Below are 18302 nucleotides of genomic sequence, written 5' to 3'. Positions count from 1 at the left end.
ATCTCTCAAGAACAACTCTGCCCTTCAGGTGATGACAGCATTAAGAGGTACTTCTGCGAGATGTACAGAAAGCTCTGGTGCCAAAGCATGATAGTGCAAAGAAAAAAAATATCAAAACAAGCTTCCTAATGCAAGTGGACAGAGCAGCTGTCACTGCCATTTTACATGCAGCAAAGCTGTGAGCTTTAAGTGCTATGAGTAGTAAGGAAGGAGTGTATGCAAAATGCATGGTGATGTGATCACATAACTGAGAGCTCCACTTTCCAAGCCTCTCACAAATGGGGTTTTTTGGTTAAAAGTTTCCCTGTGATCAGTACGTTAGATGAAGTCTGGTCAGCAATGAATGCAAAAAGTGCCACAGAACAATGACAGCTGCAGGTGCAAAGAAAGAAATGCTAGAAGCATGATAATACTTCAACATTTATTTTCACCAAGTCACAAAAAGAATTACAACAGTTTTAAAACTCACAAAGCTTTAGAATACTTCACAATATAGAAGTGCTAACTGTGCTTCCTGCTTAGACTAACCAGCAGAGAGACCTTTAATTCAGGCCTTTATGTCAGTAGGTGCATAAAGCTGTTTCATTTATTTCAGGTATGTAAGAAGTGACAGGAGAAATGTATGGCAGAATCATTCCAGTTTGGTTCAAGCCCAGGAAAATCTCCTGAGAGGGATGCTGTGCTGTTGACTGGAAGTCACATTCAACAGGTATTGCTCACACCATGTACAGATGTCTGCAGTCAGCCAGTTTGCCATGGTCCCTGTGTAACAGCACAGGGGCTGTGCTAGGCCACGGGGCTCCAAAACAACAGGTACACTGGAGGGGCAGAGAAAAACAAAAGCAGGAAAGTTGACCCAGGTTTCTGTTAGAGGGCATGGTGCTCTTCCACCCTTCTCTCAGGCTGCTAAATGATTTAGCCAAATGCATAGGTTCAAAATCAGCATCACTTAGGAAGGCTATAAGGCACCAGAACAGCTGATAGCTTCTCTCCATTGACAATGTATCAACCAAAGGGCTAATGCATATGTGTGTCTGGTCCAGGGTTATGGCTGCATCCTCATGCAGTAGGATTTATTTGCCATCCTGCAGTATGACAGTAATGCAGTTTCTCAGGCCTCTTCTGCAGCATTGCAACACAGACCAAACCACTGCCTGCCCCATGCAGTTAACTTCAGTAATGAACACTACTCCTGATTTTTGGCAACTGAAGTACCAACCTTAGAATCAGAAACTACTGTGTCTTTATTCTGGCTACATTAAAGAATGGTTTCACAGGAAGAAAAAGAAGGTATGAATTTGCCCAGTAGAAAATTTAACCATTTTGGAAAGAAAAGAACATAAATGTTTTCAGTCCTGTATATTTCACTTACATGCATGTTGTCTTTATCACCCAGAACTGCCAAAAAATCTTTTTGGAATAATTAATTTTCAGGAGACAAAAAGGAAAGGGTCTGTATGTACATGGAGGGACTTGGAAACCATTTGTGGCATCGCTATTCAGTCAGTTACACCTGAGCCACAATTAGGATATTTCATGTCTAGGTAGAAAGGGGCTACTCCCTGGGTTGTAGTGGACCTCCAGCTGTGAGGGATAGAATGTGATGGGGTCTGGAAATTCTCATACTATGAAGCTATTGCAAAGAACCTTCTATGTCTGGCCTAACATGAACACTTCTAAATCCATGTCACAAACCTGATCGTTAAAACAGAAAATGCATTTCAGAGCACCTACACTTTCTCTCTTTGGGTCATCCAAAATCCACAACACTTCCAGAGAACTGTGGACTAGTTAGACCAGTGGCTGAAACCAGCCATTCAACAGAACACTCAGCTGATCAGCCCACTATTACCTACTGCTGTCTGCATGTTTGTAGCTGTGCATAAATAACTGGTGACATCTTTCAAGGTAAAAATAGAACAACCCTGTCCCAGCTTACCCAAAATACTGCTGGTGCTTTATTTCATGTAGCAACTTGGAGCTCTTCTGTTCCTGAGTAGCTGGATCCTCCTCTCCAGACAGTCTCAAAAATCTTAGTAATTGAAGTGGGAGATGTACACATGTTCTGAAGGGCATGGACATCTAGAATCACAGCATAAGTCACCCGAGTTCTCAGGGAAACACATCCTCTTTATCAGGACAATTTGCATGCCATGCAATTGACTTATTGGAGCATTTAAAAGGTAGACATTAATGCAGTGAACTTTCTGACCTGTGTATAAATAGAGCCCAGTGTAATCCCAACCACTTTACACAGGATGAAAGAAAGGACAACTAGAGTTGTTTTAGCTGAGTATGACAAGAGATATCTGTGTCACCCTGGCTACTTTTACACATCATACTATTCCCTCTTCTATTTTCTTGGAGACAAGCTAGAGGGTAGATTTGAGGTATCAGTGAAATGAAGGAAAGCTTCTTATGACTAGGTGAGGAGCGGGGAAAGCAGAAAATGTAAAACTCCCATATGCTGTTGTAAAGACTAGACTTACCTTAATACAGCAGTCACAGCAGACAAAACTGAAAGACAAAAGTCTCCAATATTATCATTTGAGTAAAGCTCAGCAGCTACCAGTATTGCAGCTACAGGGGACATTCCCAAGTAAGTCTGAATCCATGATTGTTGCATAATCACTTGATGGCAAAGTGAACAAGCTGAGAACTCCACTATTCAGTTTGCCAGTTTTCCTATTTTTGGTAGTTTAAATAATCTGAAATGTATCAACATCATAGCTTCAAGGCTTTATCTGCAAATACTCATTACACTTCACCCAGCACTACCACCAGACAGTTGCTCAATTTCCAGTGGTTGTTCACTTGCTGCTTATAATCAATTCAGTGCTTCATAACTACTTCAAATGGATTTAAGTTAGCCTTAATGAGCCTGAAGTTCCTTCTCTCACTCTCCCATGAGCAGAAAGCCTCTAACAAGTAAGTGGATACAAGTAGGCTCAACTCCTTTCTCAGTCACAAGGTCTGGAATTCTCTTTTTCAGTCCTCAACAGAAGATGCTGGTGTAGACCCTCTCTCAGAATTTGTTCAAGCCCTTGACTGAAGTTAGAGCAAATTTTTAGAGCAAAACACAGAGTGATTGCTGCATCTGCAGGTGATCTCAGAAAAACTAATTTAATACTAGCACAGGAAATTTGGCTATTGCTGGCTTAACACTAAGAGTTAAAACCAAGATACTACTTCAGAGACAAGATTTTCCACCTCCTCCCCAGCTGTAGACACTTCAGCCTGGCTTGTGCAGTAAGGCAAAGCTGGAGGGCTCAGCAACCTGGTCCTAACCCAGTAGTACAACTGATGAATACTGAGAATTCTCAGCAGTGTTCTTTCACTTTTTCTCCCTCCTCATTCAGTCCTTTTGTACCAGCTCACCTGCTGCAGAGGTAACATTTGTAAGGCCACTTAAGAAACATCTGCTTATGGCAGCTGAAACAGATCTGTGGAAAGGAAAGTTATTTGTGAATGCAAATGGGAAACATCTTTGTACCAAAGATGTGCCTGCCAAAAAGCAAGCATGTAAACAAACCTTCTAAAGGCTTTATATTCATATACAATAACAGAGGTCCGATAAAGGATAGCAAAGACACAGGAATTAAATGCTAAAAAGGCAAAAAAATTCTTACTTGTAGGCCAGTGTTTTTATAACACAAAGGTTTGGGGCAGCTGCCAGACAACAGGAGTTTAAAAAAAGGCTCTTGAGCAAACAATAGCTGTATTGTGCAAGAGTGTAACAGTAGCCAGTTAAGAGAGAAGGAAGAAGAGAGACATTCTTTGAGGTAGACTGCAGCAATCCCAAAGAGATTAAATCAGGGCAAATTTGAATTCAATCCTGAAGCAAAAAATGAGTCATAAGGAAGCTGATGAGTCGCTTGAACTTTATAAAAAAGAGCACATTCATACACAGCTGGCAGTCAGAAGTGATATTATCTTGAGAAGTAGAACTTGAGAAACCTAAAAAACCAGCAGTGGGTAAGAAAGCCATTTTAGATTAGTCATAGAGTAGGCAAGTTAAAGCAGGGTCAGTAAGGTGAGAAGAAAACAAGGATTCAGTCTCGGGAGCATCAGATAGCTTGTGGAAGTAGCATGGCTCTGCTAGTAGAACCTTTGACTCTGTCCATACTGCTAAATAAATGAGGGCAAAAAAGTGATCCAAAAGCCAAGAAGCACAGACTTCCTCATATCTGTGTTGCAAAGGGCCTGTACTCAGGACATCTGCTCTGGAGGAGTGGTTGCCACACTCCCTCTAAAGGAGACTCGGGGATAAGGCAGAAGTTGATAAACGTGAACAACCAACAGTCCTGAGCTATACAGCTCCTTCCCTGTCCTCATTTCCCCCACCTTCATATCTACTTGTTAAGGTGGTTTGAGTCAGCACAACTTGGTGTGGGAGCCTGAGTGAAGTGCCTTTGTTTCACTGTTTAGGAGTACCAAATTCCAGCTATTTACTGTGGGATTTCAGAGCTGACCAATGGCCATGGCAGTCAGCTCTCCTTGCATGAAAATCAGAAGCAAGGCTCCTTGCAAGAAGCAACAAGCAAAGGCTGGGCTACTTTCTAGGCAATTTACACAGCTTAAGCTAGATTAGAAGCCATCACTGCACAAAAAACACTGAAAAGTTTTTCCAGCCTAAGGCCAAACTCAGATCAGCTGTTATGAACAGAATAAGCTGAGGCAGAGGGTATCTCTGCAGTTCAGCACAGAGGGCCATGAAAACAGCCAGCTTTTGAAAAGGCAAGGGCAGCACAAAGACAAGGAGGAGAAACATACCTCTGGTCTTAGAAAGACAACATCACTACCTCCTTGGAAGAGGCCTTGCACTTCATGCACCGTCATTGCATATCTGGTTGCAATCAGCTCAGCAATGGTTGGTGATGGGCACTTGGTAGGAAAGGGACAGTCCTATTGAAAGGCAGAAGTCAAACATCAGATAAAGTTGAAGAAAGCACTTCCCTCTGGGGAGGTTATCTCAAAATTGGATCCCGAAGGATCAGGAGGATTTTTGTCCAAAACCTCATTTTGTTTGTGATTGAGAGTATCAGGTGACTCTGACAACACCAGCAGAGAAACTACTACAGGTACCTGCATGGTTGCTACAGTTTTCAGACTCCTTTGAGACATTTTACCCTTTGGAATAGGCCACAGAACAGATGCCACCCTGGCCTCTCCTGGATACAAAATTCCTTTCCACAGCAGAACACTCTTGTCTTTCTCATTCCCAAGACCTACTGGCCCCATACAAATGGAAGCTGTGGTCTCATGGTTAGCCAGGAGAGACAGCAGTACTTTAATCCCCAACACACCTGCATCCCCCATCACGCTGTTGAACAAAGAGGCATCAGAGAGGTCAGAGACTTGCCAAGGTGGGGCAAGGAGGAATGCAGAAGGAAAGAGACAAGAGCACAACACACCTTGTCAGGTGTGGCCATAATTCATTCTACATATATTATACATTTAAAAGTCACTAATGCTGTGCTATCCACATTTTGTTAAGTACTTATTGTCCCTTACTGCAGCTTAAAAGATACTTGTGAGCATATCAGAATCTAGAGAAAGGGAATGGACATGAAGAAAGCAGGATAGTTCCACTCTCAATTACAAGTCTGCTTGAGGAAGCCTTGATGGACACTTTCAAGTAATGTAATGGTATGTTCCTCTTCTTTTATGAGAAACAACTTTATTTCATATCATTAAAAGAGGGAAGCCACCACAAGGACACTACAGCATCCAGTCTTCTCTTAAGATGTCTCCAAGGAGAGAATAACATACCAGCTTCAGAGGGGCGTACCATATATCCTAAGACAAAAGCAACCAAGCATGCTTACTGCTTTCATGAGGATCAAGGTGCAAGTCATTACCAGATACATCAGACCAGGGCTGCTTGCTGACATGTTGGACTTACAAGTTTCTTGCTTTGAAGGCCTCTCTCTAAAGATTTGGACCTTCCTCTGTAAGGAGGCAGCTGCTGTTGGCCAGTGCTCAGGAAACACTTAGGCTTCATGTCTCCTGGTGTGGATGCACTCATGGCAGGAGTGCAATTTGCAGCAAGACCTGGATAGAAAGAGAGAGTTCTAGGGTGCAGAAAACCACTGTCAGTTTCCAAGTATTCACCCTAAGGGCTGGACACTCAAAAGCACAACAATGCCTTCTGAAGGTAGCAATGCTTACATCTCTCCCCCTCCAACCCATCTGCTCAGAACACATAAAAAGCAGAGGTTACAGTAATTATGCTTGTCAGTAGGTGCTGATGAGGCTTCATTAGCACCATTTAGTTTAATAAAATGAAATGCTGCACTTTCTACTTGAATATTCAAACCACTCATTTAGCTTTTACTGCAAATTCCAAGTCAGACCTTTGGGGATATGCAATCATTATTTTGAAGTTGCAGGAGCTACACAAGCTTCAGTCAACTGCAGAGAAATTATTTTATAAGGGCACCTCTCCAGACTCTTTATTTAGTATTGGAACTTCTGCAAAGTATCTCCAGGTGAATTAAAGAAGTATACATTGAGCCCAGCTCAAGGGTCTGGGAGCCCATCAGGCCACTGGCTTTACTTTGTCACCTGGTTTAGATATGCAGCCAGAAGTGCACTGACCTGTGCTGATGCAGGATACTCCTGATGGCCTGGCGGAGGAAAGGCAGGTGCTGGCAGGCAGCTTGGGAGTGGTTTCCTGTCGACCAGAAGACAGGACATTCATAATCTGCATGTAAGAGACACCAAGGCCACTTCATCGGAAGTACTGCTGCCTAACAAAACCCAGGACACTCATGACTGATCAGAAATGTTCAAGGCTCAGCCAGAAGTGAAGCACAGAGAAAAAATAAGTGGAGCACATTTAGAAACTTTCTGTTTCTTCTTGGAATATAAAGTTAATTGCCCCTGAACTCCATAGCTAGGAAATTCCAGCCAAGCTAGTAAAGTTTCCAATTCACCTGCTCTCTCTTGCCCAAGTCCAATAGTGCATACCAGTACTAAAGTTGCATCTGTTCAGGAACCAACTTTGCATGATCATCCCCACATAACCCATGGAATACATTGGAACCATTTTCTTGATTCCAGCTCACACATAGGAACTGAAGAACAGCTCAAGAGACTGTGACTAACCCAACTAATTAATTCAATTCAAACTCAATGCTTTATCTCAACAGCATTGTTTCTACCTTGTCTAGAAAAGCAAAAACCAAATTTGATTATATTAGTCTCCATATGAAAATCCTTCTAGTGCAGCAGTAATGCATCAACCACAATGCTGAACATTCTTCTAAGTAGCTCAGACTGGGCAAATATAGCTAGCATTTTCTGCTTTTATAATTCATATCTGTTTTCCTCAGTTGGGCAACAGCATTTCACGCAGAAATATTTACAGAAAACAGATTCCTGTTTGTATGCCAGACCATCTGTGCTAGACATGATGTGTTAGGGCTTAAGTTCTGTTCCACAGAATTTCAGAATATGCTCAGACTGAATTCCAGAACCAAGCAGTCGAGCTTTTCATGACAGAGCCAGGAGTTAAAGAACCCAAAGACTGTGTATTGTGGTTTCCTGAAGAATGGGGTTCCCAAAATAATTCAACAGACAGACAAGTGGGAATTCACCCATGAAGTTCCTTCCTCAAAATACATCATTAAATTTTCCTTCCATGAGCTCACATACCACATTAAATCAAAATACATTAATACATCTAGCATCAAATGCCTCACTGTGAGGTAAGAGTGGGAATATTCTGGTCCACGTTGGCCAGAGTCCCATGCTATTATAACTTCTGCAGGATCTACTTTTAAGAGACCAGAGCAGATTTCAGTTCTGTAGAATCATAGAATATCCTGAGTTGGGGCCCACAAGGATCACCAAAGTTCAACACCTGTCCTTGCACAGGGCCACCCCAAGAGTCACACCGTGGGCCTGAGAGCACTGTCCATATGCCTCTCGAGTTCTGTAGGCTTGGTGCTGTGACCACTTTGCTGACAAGACAGTTCCAGTGTCCAACCACCCTGCAGGTGAAACACCTTTTCCTGATAAGGAACTTAAACCTCTGCTGATTCAGCTTCAGGCTATTCCCTTGGATGCTGTCTCTGGTCAGAAATAAGAGATCAGTACCTATAGGTTGCAGTCATGCCACAAACAGAAGTGTTGGAAGATGAAGTGAGCTTCTGTAGAGGAAAGGACTTCAGTGAACCCAGTAATACCACATTTGTTCATTTTTGAGACAAATTTTCCTACACCAGGATTTGTTCCTGCCCTTCCAGGCTATGTATATGCTTGCAGCTCTAATTCCTGAAGTATGCATGCTTCTCCATAGTCCTTTCACCTAAAGCCTTACCTCAGCTCCTGCTCCCAGCTGCTGTGTTTTAGTGTTGGCAGTTTTAAACTCAGTACTGGCATCTTGTAGATGTAAGAAATTGTCGCTTGGAGAGTTCAAGGCAGTATTTGATGCCACAAGCGTTTCTGCAGGGGAGAGGAAGAACAAAAAACTCATACTCACAGACTAGATGAGCTAGAGCTGGGACAAGGAAATGATACATTTGATACCCACCCATTGGAAATTAAGATTTAGCCTGGCTTTGTCCTGGTAGTTATGTAATTTTTTATTCTTAAGTGATGGTCAAAATCCTGTAATCTCACTTAGTGGACAGACAAATGTGAACATTCATAAAAACAAGGGCAAGTTGAAACATCTTTTGAGTTTTCTTAAACCACAAGCAGAATTTTTAGAAATAACTATTCATATGCCATACCTGCTCTATTACACAAAACTTGTATTTCTCCCCACCCCTTACATTACAAATGTTATTGAAAAGATAAGTGGGCTTTCATTTCCAAAGACATCTATTATTTTTAGCCAATGCTGCTGACTTTGTTTGCTTACTAGGTCACTCTATAGCAGGTACCTTTGAACCTGCCCCTCTTTTCCTGTGCTGTTGCTGCTGCCCAAACCTTCAGTGGCTGTTTTATTTCCTCCATGAGCTGTTCATGACACCAGGGCTCCTGTGGCACACACTGTTTCAGCTGCACCTTCAGCATCTGCAGGCAAAGCATAGCACCACAAAGAACCATTGGACAGAGCAAGGAGACCAGTGGTGACAGAACAACTGCATCAGCAATAGCATTGTTTTACAAGTGCTTGTCACCCAAGAGGGTGCTGGGCCCTGTACATGAGACAGCCTTCAGCACTACGCATAGTAGAATAACTTAGTGACTCTCAAATTTGAAATCAAGAACTCCAGGAGCTCTTTCAAGACCAAAAAATGTTACAAATTAAAGAAGCAGTAGAGGAAGTAGGAAGATTAGTCACCTTTCTTCTACAGAGATGTCAACTCCCATTTTTCTAGTACCAGTTTGGCAGGAGGGTCTATTCAAAAGTTAAGTATGGTTAATATAACTCCCTCACCAGTAGCTAAAGTATTTGCTTTATATTGCTTCAAAATGTCCTGCTACCTCCAGAATTACCTTGTTTTGCTATCACCAGATACAGCACCAGGTCACCTACCGGCTTTAGATGAGACTTGAGAGCAGCTACCTCAACTTTGGGGGCCTCGTGCTTTTGTTTGATGGTCACCTGAAAGACCAGAAGTAATGCTTAAGAAATAGCTCTTTCTCTGCTCCCTAAACACTCTTCACAGTGAATGATACAAGTCAGGATTTGGAAACAGGGAAGATGGGGAAGGCACTAAAAAACACAACAAAAAAGCCCAAAACAAACAAAAAACCCACCTCAAAAAAAAAACAAAAACCAACCAACCAAACAAACAAAAAAACCCAAACCAAACACCAAACAAACACAAACCTCCACAAAGAAAACAACAAACCCCCAAAACAAAACAAGGAGTGGAAGTGTGGAATAATGATGTTTCCTTATATGGAGTTTTGGTAGGGAAAGACTTGCCTGTGGCAAACCAGAGGCAATCAGAAGTACTGCACAGCCCTTAGAGGCTTGCACAAGGAGCACAAAGCCTTCTAGCCCCAACTGCTCTGAGAAGCAGCTAGAAAACCCTGCACTCAGATATTAATGTCAGGAGTGATCCCAACAAGCACCATGGTCACATCATATTCCTCAGTAAAATCTCAGCTCCAGGGAGGAAAGCAATTGAATGGGTTAACAGGAATTGTAGCAGCAGGCAGAGTCCGAGAGGCTGGCTTACAGCCTGACATAAACTAGGAACAATAGCAAGAGAGAATTGCAGGGCAGATATTCATGTGAAGCATCAAGCCCTGTGCTTGCTGCAAAGGGGAGAACTGACAAAAAAGTCAATGGCACATGCATGGCTTTAACTGCCTTGTTCACTTATTCGTATTTTGAGGCTGTGACATTTACTTTCACTTGTGTGTACAACTTCAGAACACATGGGAGTGCAGGTAGGACAACACTACAGCTCCCCACACTAGCTGTGCTTTCATTCATTTGCAAATTAGACCACTGTTTGCTAGAGAAGCTTTAAAATAGCTTTGCAGATGGGGAAATCCTAGTTTAAGAGACTTCACAAAGACCTGAGCAGTAGCACTCTGCTTTCTTTCAGCATTTCTGACTACTACTCTTCAAACACGTTTGTACTTCTCGTGGGCCAAAGAAAGAGTCGCTAAAAAGAAAAAAAGGGAAAGAAAAATAAAATAAAACAAGAAAATTAACACCCAAATCATCCTGCCACCTTGAGTTACAGTCCTGTACTGCACAGTGCATAAATACATAGTACATCATAACTAGCTTATATTCCTTGCAATGTACTATCTCTTTACCAATACTATTAATTTATATATCCATCAAGATACCATTTGCAAACATGACATAGCATTACCTGGAGGCTGGAGCCACAGTCAAGCCAAGCACGAGCTGGGATTTTATAGAGGTGCATGGCTTAGCTGAAGCTTTTAAATCTACTACACTCTAGCAGCACCAACAAAGAGGAAAAAAAGCTGCTGTCTGGTGCAGTATGCAAAGTTTTCAGTTTTTGTAATACTGCTCTTTATTACAAGAAGAGTTGTGTCTCATCTTCTGCCAAGACGTCTGTTTGCAAAGCACACCAATGCCACAAGGCCTTGTGCCAATGTTTTAGATCTGCTCATCATTCCCAGCACAAGCTGCAGCAAGCAAAGAGCATCACAAGCCTTTAGAGACACCCCAGACAATTTTTTGTATCTGGTTATCTTCACTTACCAAGTGGTGAAGTGCACTGCCCAGAGGCCTCTGCCTTAGGCTGAGCAGAGAACAGCCTCAAAAGTGCTTCTGCACTTGCATGCACACAAGAAGCACTGGAGGAAATAGGAAGATTGCTCATCTTTCTCCTACAAAGATGTCAATTCCCGTTTTTCTAGTACCATGTTTGGCAGGAGGATATTTTCAAAAGTTAAGTATGGTTAATATCACCCCCTCCCTAATACAAACTGATACGTAAAGTATTAGCATGTAGGAAGGCAAAGCAACAAGTAAAGGTCCCAGGTGCAGCTCAGCTCAAGTGTCCAAGGTGGAAAGCACAAGGAACCAAGACTGTTCCATGAACCTGTTGTGCACAGGACAGAAAAACTGCTGCAAGGAAGTGAGTGGTTGACCCTGGAGGAAGAAGAGGTTTACAGTCCCGATTCATGAAACTGTGGCTACTCCTGACTTAAAGTTACTGGCAATTAAGTACTTGGGTGGACAAACAGGGTGATCTAATGTTGAGCTGCAGCTCAGAGGGAGCCCCAGACACTTCTGGACTTTGATGTACCTTTGAAAAAGACACACCTTTGGAGAAGAGGTCTCAACACATACTGCTCAGAAAGGAAGCAGAAGTTTCTAAAGCTGTCTGCTGACTCCAGTCACTCACCTTCCTCAGGGTGTACCTCTTGTGCTGAATGTCATCCAAAAGCAGCTCATAGGGAGAGTGAATCCGTTCCTTTGGAGATGCACAACGCCGTGGTCGCTCAGCAACCTTGCACAGCCTCACACCAGCCTGCAGCTCACAGATGACACTGGGCTCTGGAGATGCCTTGGAGAAATCAGCAAGGGCCAAGTCAGTAGCTGGCTAGAACTCACAGAGCAGCATCCACTCCCTCCATGTAACAGGGCACCCTTAGCAGCTGCAGTCATTCAGAAACACCGAATTGCGTCCTTAACATGCCCTTCTACTCACTTCCAGATCAGAGCGCAGTACCAAAGCAGAGAATTGCTTTTATTTGCAGAAGTTCATTTACAACAAGGAAACTCATAGCTGGCTCACCAGGCCAGCTATTCCCAAATTTGACATTAACATTAAGGATGTATTTCAGCAAAATACAGCTTTTGCTGTCAGGTTAGTAAATAGACCCATTTTCTTTCTGCAAGTGCTCTGGGTGTCAGAGTGTTTTCTTAATACTGGTTCCTAGGAATCCCAAATCTTACCATGAAAATCCTCCAAATTTTTGGAAAACCAAGGGTTTAAATGTCCAGAAACAAAAGAGGAAGACAAGTAGACAAAGGATCTCATACTTAACAGCAGCATAGGTTAGCAGTCTCAGCCTAGAGACGCAAGCTAAAAACCCTGACATCTGCTCATCCTGTTTCTGTACTAGTATCTGAGGATGTTCAGGCATGCAGTATAACCCAACAAAAGCTAAAGACAGGAAAAAAAACCAGTAATCAACTCAATAGCATGTTTAGACAATATTGTAATGGAAGTGCTAAATCAACATCTTATCTAGATCCCAGTGGCAAATTGAGTAAGAACAAGTCATTGTATTATAAACAGTGAAAGGGAAGCAAAACATTTTAGAAAACTGCCTCAGAACAAAGTATCTGTCTTAGGCTTCTCTCTGTTTTCTAGTTACAGCATGAAGCATCTTCTCTCTACTTACCCCTTCAGATATCTTGGTATAATTACACATGAGTCTTATGCAAGCTCTGACTGATGGCTGCCCTCAAGAAGGCAAGTATTTTTGTTGGATTCTTTTAGCCTAGATTTGGTATTCATACCTCAACTCCAGAAAAGCAGAACTCTCAAAGAATGACCAAATACTTGCCATATCTCCTAGGCTACATTTAATACTGTATAGGAGAACACACAGAAGTGTCTGGGCAAATTCATCAGTAATAGAGACTTTTGAAATAGCTTACCCCAAGACATTTGCACTTTATAGAGTTGTATTTCACATGGTGGCTGAACTTGACTAAGAAACATGACCTGAAGAGAGACTTCTCTGCTATAATACTGCCAACATTAGTTTGGGGACAAGAATCACCTTCAGCTGACCCTTTCAGAGCAACTTACACACCCAAAACATTTTTCAGATGTTGGTGACATTATCATTCATGCTTTTATTTCCCTACTGACTGGAACACTGCAATTACTCTATTTTTGCCATCCCATGTATTGTCAAAAGCCACCTTAACTTTCCACAATCTATGAAGTGCAACACAAAATGTTACAATACTCTAAACCCTTTAGGTGATTGCTAAGACAGCTGCGTTTCTAACACATCCCACTGCATAGATTTCAAGGTGAACATCAACTTGGGACATGTAAGCTCTGCTGAAACTGTTCAACACTGCATGCTGTTAGGCTGTGGTCTGCATTTTAGAAGATCTGTTTTGTATCAGTCAACACAAAAAAGTGTGGTCCATAGAACACATCACCTGCTTAGCACCACTCAAGACATCAGCTCTAAGCTGTGGGACCCCAAAGAAGCTGGCATCCTGGTTATTTTAAAATCAAGAGATTGTCAGAGCAATGCAATCAACTGGTGGGGACTTGGAAACTAGAGGCTGAGTATTTGCAACAGAAATCCAGTTTTTGGAATTCATGCCTCCTGAAGGAGCAGAGGCCAAATACACTGGCCTTCAGGCCACACGGCAAAGCCCATGTATTTATTCATGTATTCCCTGCAGAAAAGAGCTACAGCAGTTGATGAGTTTGTGGTTTGAGATAGCTTGCCAGTTTATTTTAATAGATCACAAAATTGAGAATATGCCCAAACACACATTTCACAAACATTTCATACGAATAGTTTGAGCACGCTTCAAAGCAAGTGCTATTTAGACAAAGGGAGTCAGTCCACAAGTCTCTCAGGGCTTGCTGTTTGTCTCCACAGACTCCAGACTACAGAGCATCTGTTTATGCTGGGCAGAGCTCCAGCCTGAAGAGCTATTTGTTTCTGATTGAGCCCCAACTGTGTAGGGCCTTGAAAAAAGCACAGTAAGTTGCCTTCCCTGCCCCAAACACACAGTCCAACATCTATGGAAGCACAGAAGGAAAGCCAAGAAAGGCAGTGCATAGAAGGTAGGAGTGACATCTCCTCACCCTCCTTCACTCTGTTGTTTGAGCTGCTGGAGCTGCACAACCACAAAGATAGACAGTGCTACTGGCCTTCAGTCCCTGCCAGTCCTGACCAACAGATATCCCACATAATAAGAATGAACTAGTCCACCCCAGGACTATCAACAACGGAAGAGTTCTCTGGGAGTTTTCAGTCCAGCTATGAGAAAGGAACAGATTGCTTTTGGCAGGTGTCAGTTAGTGCCAAGAGCTAGAATTTGGGGCTCATTTGTGGGAAGAAACAGCCTGCATAACTACTTGTGGGCATTTACTCCAAAGACTGCCTCCAACTTCATTTTTAGAAGTGGTTTCAGTTGGACCACAAAGACAGTCTTTGGATAGAATAAAAGCCCATGTGCGGTTGACATATGAAATAGTTTAACTTCAACTTCACTCCCCAGCTTGTTTTGCAAACAAGTCTTTAACTACTCAGGCTCCTGAACAACCTAAGTAATTCAATTTGTGCTCATCCTCTATTTTTCACAGAAGAATCAATGGAAAGCCTCAGAGAGCCAATGCTGACCAAAAAAACCCCAGCCCCCCATAATGAAGAAAAATCTCTTACATCTTGGGCTTTCTTCTTTTTCATGGGATTTTTCATCCAGTCTTCCATATCCATTTTTCTCAGTCTCTGAGAAAAGCAAGCATATGAGGTCATTACTCTACAATCCTCAGTGATTTCCTGTCTATCCAGCATAAATTACTACCGTTTATCTGAAAAGCCAAGAAGCTCCAAACACTTAAACTTTCAAATGCTACAATAAATAAAAATGGTCCAGAGACAACAGCTATTCACATAGTGAAAACAGAATTTCATCCAGGTGCTCCATTTCTAGATCAATGAGAAGGTTACTTTAGAACTTGGTGAGTGTGTGAAGGTAGAGGGAATAGCAGCTAATGGGTAAACCTAAACATACTGTAGAAAATACCACACTCCAGAACGGTGTAGATGAAAGGAGGCAGAGATCTCTTAAGTCTGCTCTTGGGGAAAGAGGTTTATTGGGGGTGCAGGAAGGTCCTGCCTCGTGCTCCCAGACGCAGCACGTGGCTGGGCCTGAGGGGGGGGGAGGGGAGAGACAAAAGGAGGGGTTAGGAGAGGGGAAGCCCCAGGAGGGGAGGAGGTTCCAAGAGGGGAGGAAGTTCCAAGAGCCCACATGGTCCCTCAAAGCCTCCTTATAAAGGGGCTTCAAGGTGGGTTGGAATAAGGCATGGCCAACGGGGTTACAGACACTTGATGTTTTAGAAGAGGGATAGAGGTGCGGGGTGAACTATACATGTTTTGGGGGGTGGGATGGAACAGTCCATTTCACCCCAGGACCCATCCAAAGGCAGGGGTGTCATCCGGCTAGCTGGGAGAACTGTTCTCATCCTAGCTGTATTATTTATGAACAATCATATTTATCTATCATCCACAACAACATACCTCTTTGGAGGTCTGGATGAAGGTCACAAGCTCCTGTAGTTCCATATATTCAATAAACAGATTCCTACAAGTCATTTCATAATGGCTGGTAGCCTCAGAAGGCTTGGACAAGTGCTCCTCACAGGCCTGAAAGAAGTGAAGCTATTTAAAAAAGATCTTGAAATTTAAAAAAAACCCAACATGGTAGGATGGAATAAAGATTCTGTTTCCTCAATCCATGGTTAAAAATCATCTTCTTCACTTACATTGTTTTTCTATTGCAGATACAAAAGAACAAAGAAGGAAGATATCCAATCTTTTACGTACAATAATGGATGTAGGTGTGTAATTTGTTTATCTTGTTTTCCATAAAGTGTGCTTTTAAACAAGCACTCGAAAGGGGAAGCTTCCAGTTCAAAGAACAACAACCCACAGCAGATGGAGTCACTTGCCCTGTTCTTTTTCCCTGCCCTGATCAGACAGAGGGATGGGAATTTTCTCATACCTTTAAATTATGGCTGAGAGGAAAATATCTGTTTGATTTGAGACATTCAAATCCCAACCTTTACAAAAGCCAAATACTATAGAAAGGGAGGTTTTTTAATATCCACAGTGTTCTAGGTAATGAATTTGGAAACTGTGTACAGAAGGACTTTGTATACACAATTGTGGGAGAGCCATACTCAGTCTTCCTTCTTAATTATTTTCCATGGGCACTTACAAACATCTTAAATAGTTTTGCTTTTTCCCTCTGATGGAAAAGCCAATGTTCCCTCTCTGTCCTCCAAACAGGCCACCCAGCTTTCTCTCAGAAATGGTCTTGCCTCTTGGTCAACAGCGCTATTCCATCAACTCCTCTAAAGCTGCTATATTTACTAAGAGGGAACAAGGAAACCTTGATAACATCCTGCAGGGCGACTGGTGGTTTTGTTGCCTTGTCATCCAGCTTCAACATGAGCCACAGCAGTTTCTCCAAAGGATCACTCAGCTCTCGCTCCATTTGGCTGTTGATTCCCCAGTCCAGGGCTTCATAGATCACCCTTCCCAGGTACTCCAACAGCTACAGACAGAGACCAAGGAAGCAATACAGCACAAAGTGTTGTGGAGAACATCACAGCTCTTACTTTCCAGCCATGTGTGCATAGTCCTCTGCTCCTGAGGACTGAGAACATCTCTCACGATGAGAAATACCCGCCCCTGCTCCCACTTAAGCTGGTTTAAAGCTTTTAAATGGCCTTAACTGGTACCTCTAAGATATCTGTCATTAGGACAACAAGAGTGTGGCCTATGCCACAGTAGACAGCATCTGTGCACACTGTTTCCCAGTCCCATTGTCTTACTTGAGTTCAGTCCAAGCACTTTGTTTCCTGTTCCAGATTGCAGAGGAGTCACTCTCACAGTAAATTCAAGCACCTTGATACTTTCACAAGACATCTGCATCTCCTGAGCAGGCTTTCTACTACAACAGGATTGTACCTGCACACACAATGAAGGTAGAGACACAGGCTTACCTTGTCCTCTGACTGCTGAATGCTGCCAACATCTGAAAGAGAAAAATGAGGATAAGGGGAGAAAGACAGCTGTACAGGCATTGGCAGCCAGCTTTTAGAACCCTTTTCAAGAGAGGGAAAGAGTAAACATTGTTTTTATTAAGGTAACTAACTCCTCTGACTAAAGTCAGTCCTACCTGGGGAAAGTAGGCCTGTATTTGGGGAGTCCTGGAAAACACTATAGGAGACTCATGCTATTGTGAGCATTAGCCAAAGTAACAGCTACTGCATTTTGTTGTTTGCTAATTGATATCCAACCTCCAGGGGAGACACAGGATTTTTGTCTTCTTTACTACCCACTCTAGTCCATGAAGAGTTAGCCTAGCACTGACCTCTGCTGCAGCCCAGCCCAGCCCTACATAACACAGTTATTACCACTTGCTGGGTTACACATAGTGACCAAAAAAGGGAAAGTACCAATCAAGAGTTATCATAACAAAAGAACCATACACTGGAAGATGAATAGAGCAGTACATATAACAAAGCCTCAGACTATTTATTTCAAATAACATTAAGTAGTAGAAGGCTTTCATCACACCTATTCCCTAGAACCAAATGATTCAACAGAGCACTATTAGAGAATTTAGTAGGTCATACATCTGTATTATCACTCATCTACAGTCCTCTGAAATGAAGTACAGGCAGGAGAATAGCTTCATGACAACATACCCAGAAGAGAGGGGGAAAGAAAACCAAAAAAGGCAGAGGAAATGAAATTTCCTCTACTTTGTCCTCACATTTCAGAACCCTTGGCATCTGCGGGTACCTATGCTCTTACCAGACTTGTGGTAGACCTTGAAGGAAGCAGTACCATCAGCATGGATAAAGATGCTCTCAGAACCCTTTATGAACACAGAACAGAGAGGTGGGCTGTGGGCCAGCTGCTCTATTTTCCTGCAACACTGGAAGCAGATAGCCCAGGCTTGCTCCTCACTTAAAGCACGTTCAAAACACCTCAGAAGCTCAGCTACAGAGACCTTTGTGATCCTCTGCTCACAGCCTGGAGGCTCCATTTTTCCTTTCACCTCTAACCTCCACTTTTAGCCTAGGGAGCTTAAAACTTCCTTTTCCAGACTGGGCAAG

At 42.7% G+C, this 18302-nt stretch overlaps 1 protein-coding gene across 1 annotated transcript; it reads right to left on the bottom strand.

Annotated features, from left to right (window-relative positions):
* Positions 1-409: 409 nt before the first annotated feature.
* LOC116183947 (protein spire homolog 1-like) lies at positions 410-18232 on the bottom strand. Its single transcript, XM_077781221.1, has 16 exons — positions 17998-18232; positions 17181-17212; positions 16565-16729; positions 15691-15816; positions 14833-14898; positions 11805-12002; positions 9494-9562; positions 8895-9027; positions 8327-8451; positions 6601-6676; positions 5906-6054; positions 4774-4905; positions 3379-3443; positions 2490-2517; positions 1940-2082; positions 410-818 (listed from the first exon to the last, which is right to left on the bottom strand). Exons 1-16 carry the CDS (start codon positions 18230-18232, stop codon positions 647-649), a joined length of 1914 nt encoding a protein of 637 aa, XP_077637347.1. The 3' UTR covers positions 410-646.
* Positions 18233-18302: the final 70 nt, after the last annotated feature.

This window comes from Lonchura striata, chromosome 2 (assembly GCF_046129695.1).
Source record: "Lonchura striata isolate bLonStr1 chromosome 2, bLonStr1.mat, whole genome shotgun sequence".
NCBI lineage: Eukaryota > Metazoa > Chordata > Aves > Passeriformes > Estrildidae > Lonchura > Lonchura striata.
This window is presented reverse-complemented; position numbering and strand designations above follow the sequence as displayed.

Bases quoted from the DNA above. Each gene is read 5' to 3' on its own strand.
- LOC116183947 (XM_077781221.1), bottom strand. From the start codon at position 18,232: ATGGAGCCTCCAGGCTGTGAGCAGAGGATCACAAAGGTCTCTGTAGCT. The intron at 15,817-16,564 runs GTTTCCTTGTTC...CACTTCTTTCAG, and splicing joins CCCTGCAGGATGTTATCAAG to GCCTGTGAGGAGCACTTGTC. The intron at 6,677-8,326 runs GTAAGGCTTTAG...TCTGGTCGACAG, and splicing joins AGCTGGGAGCAGGAGCTGAG to GAAACCACTCCCAAGCTGCC.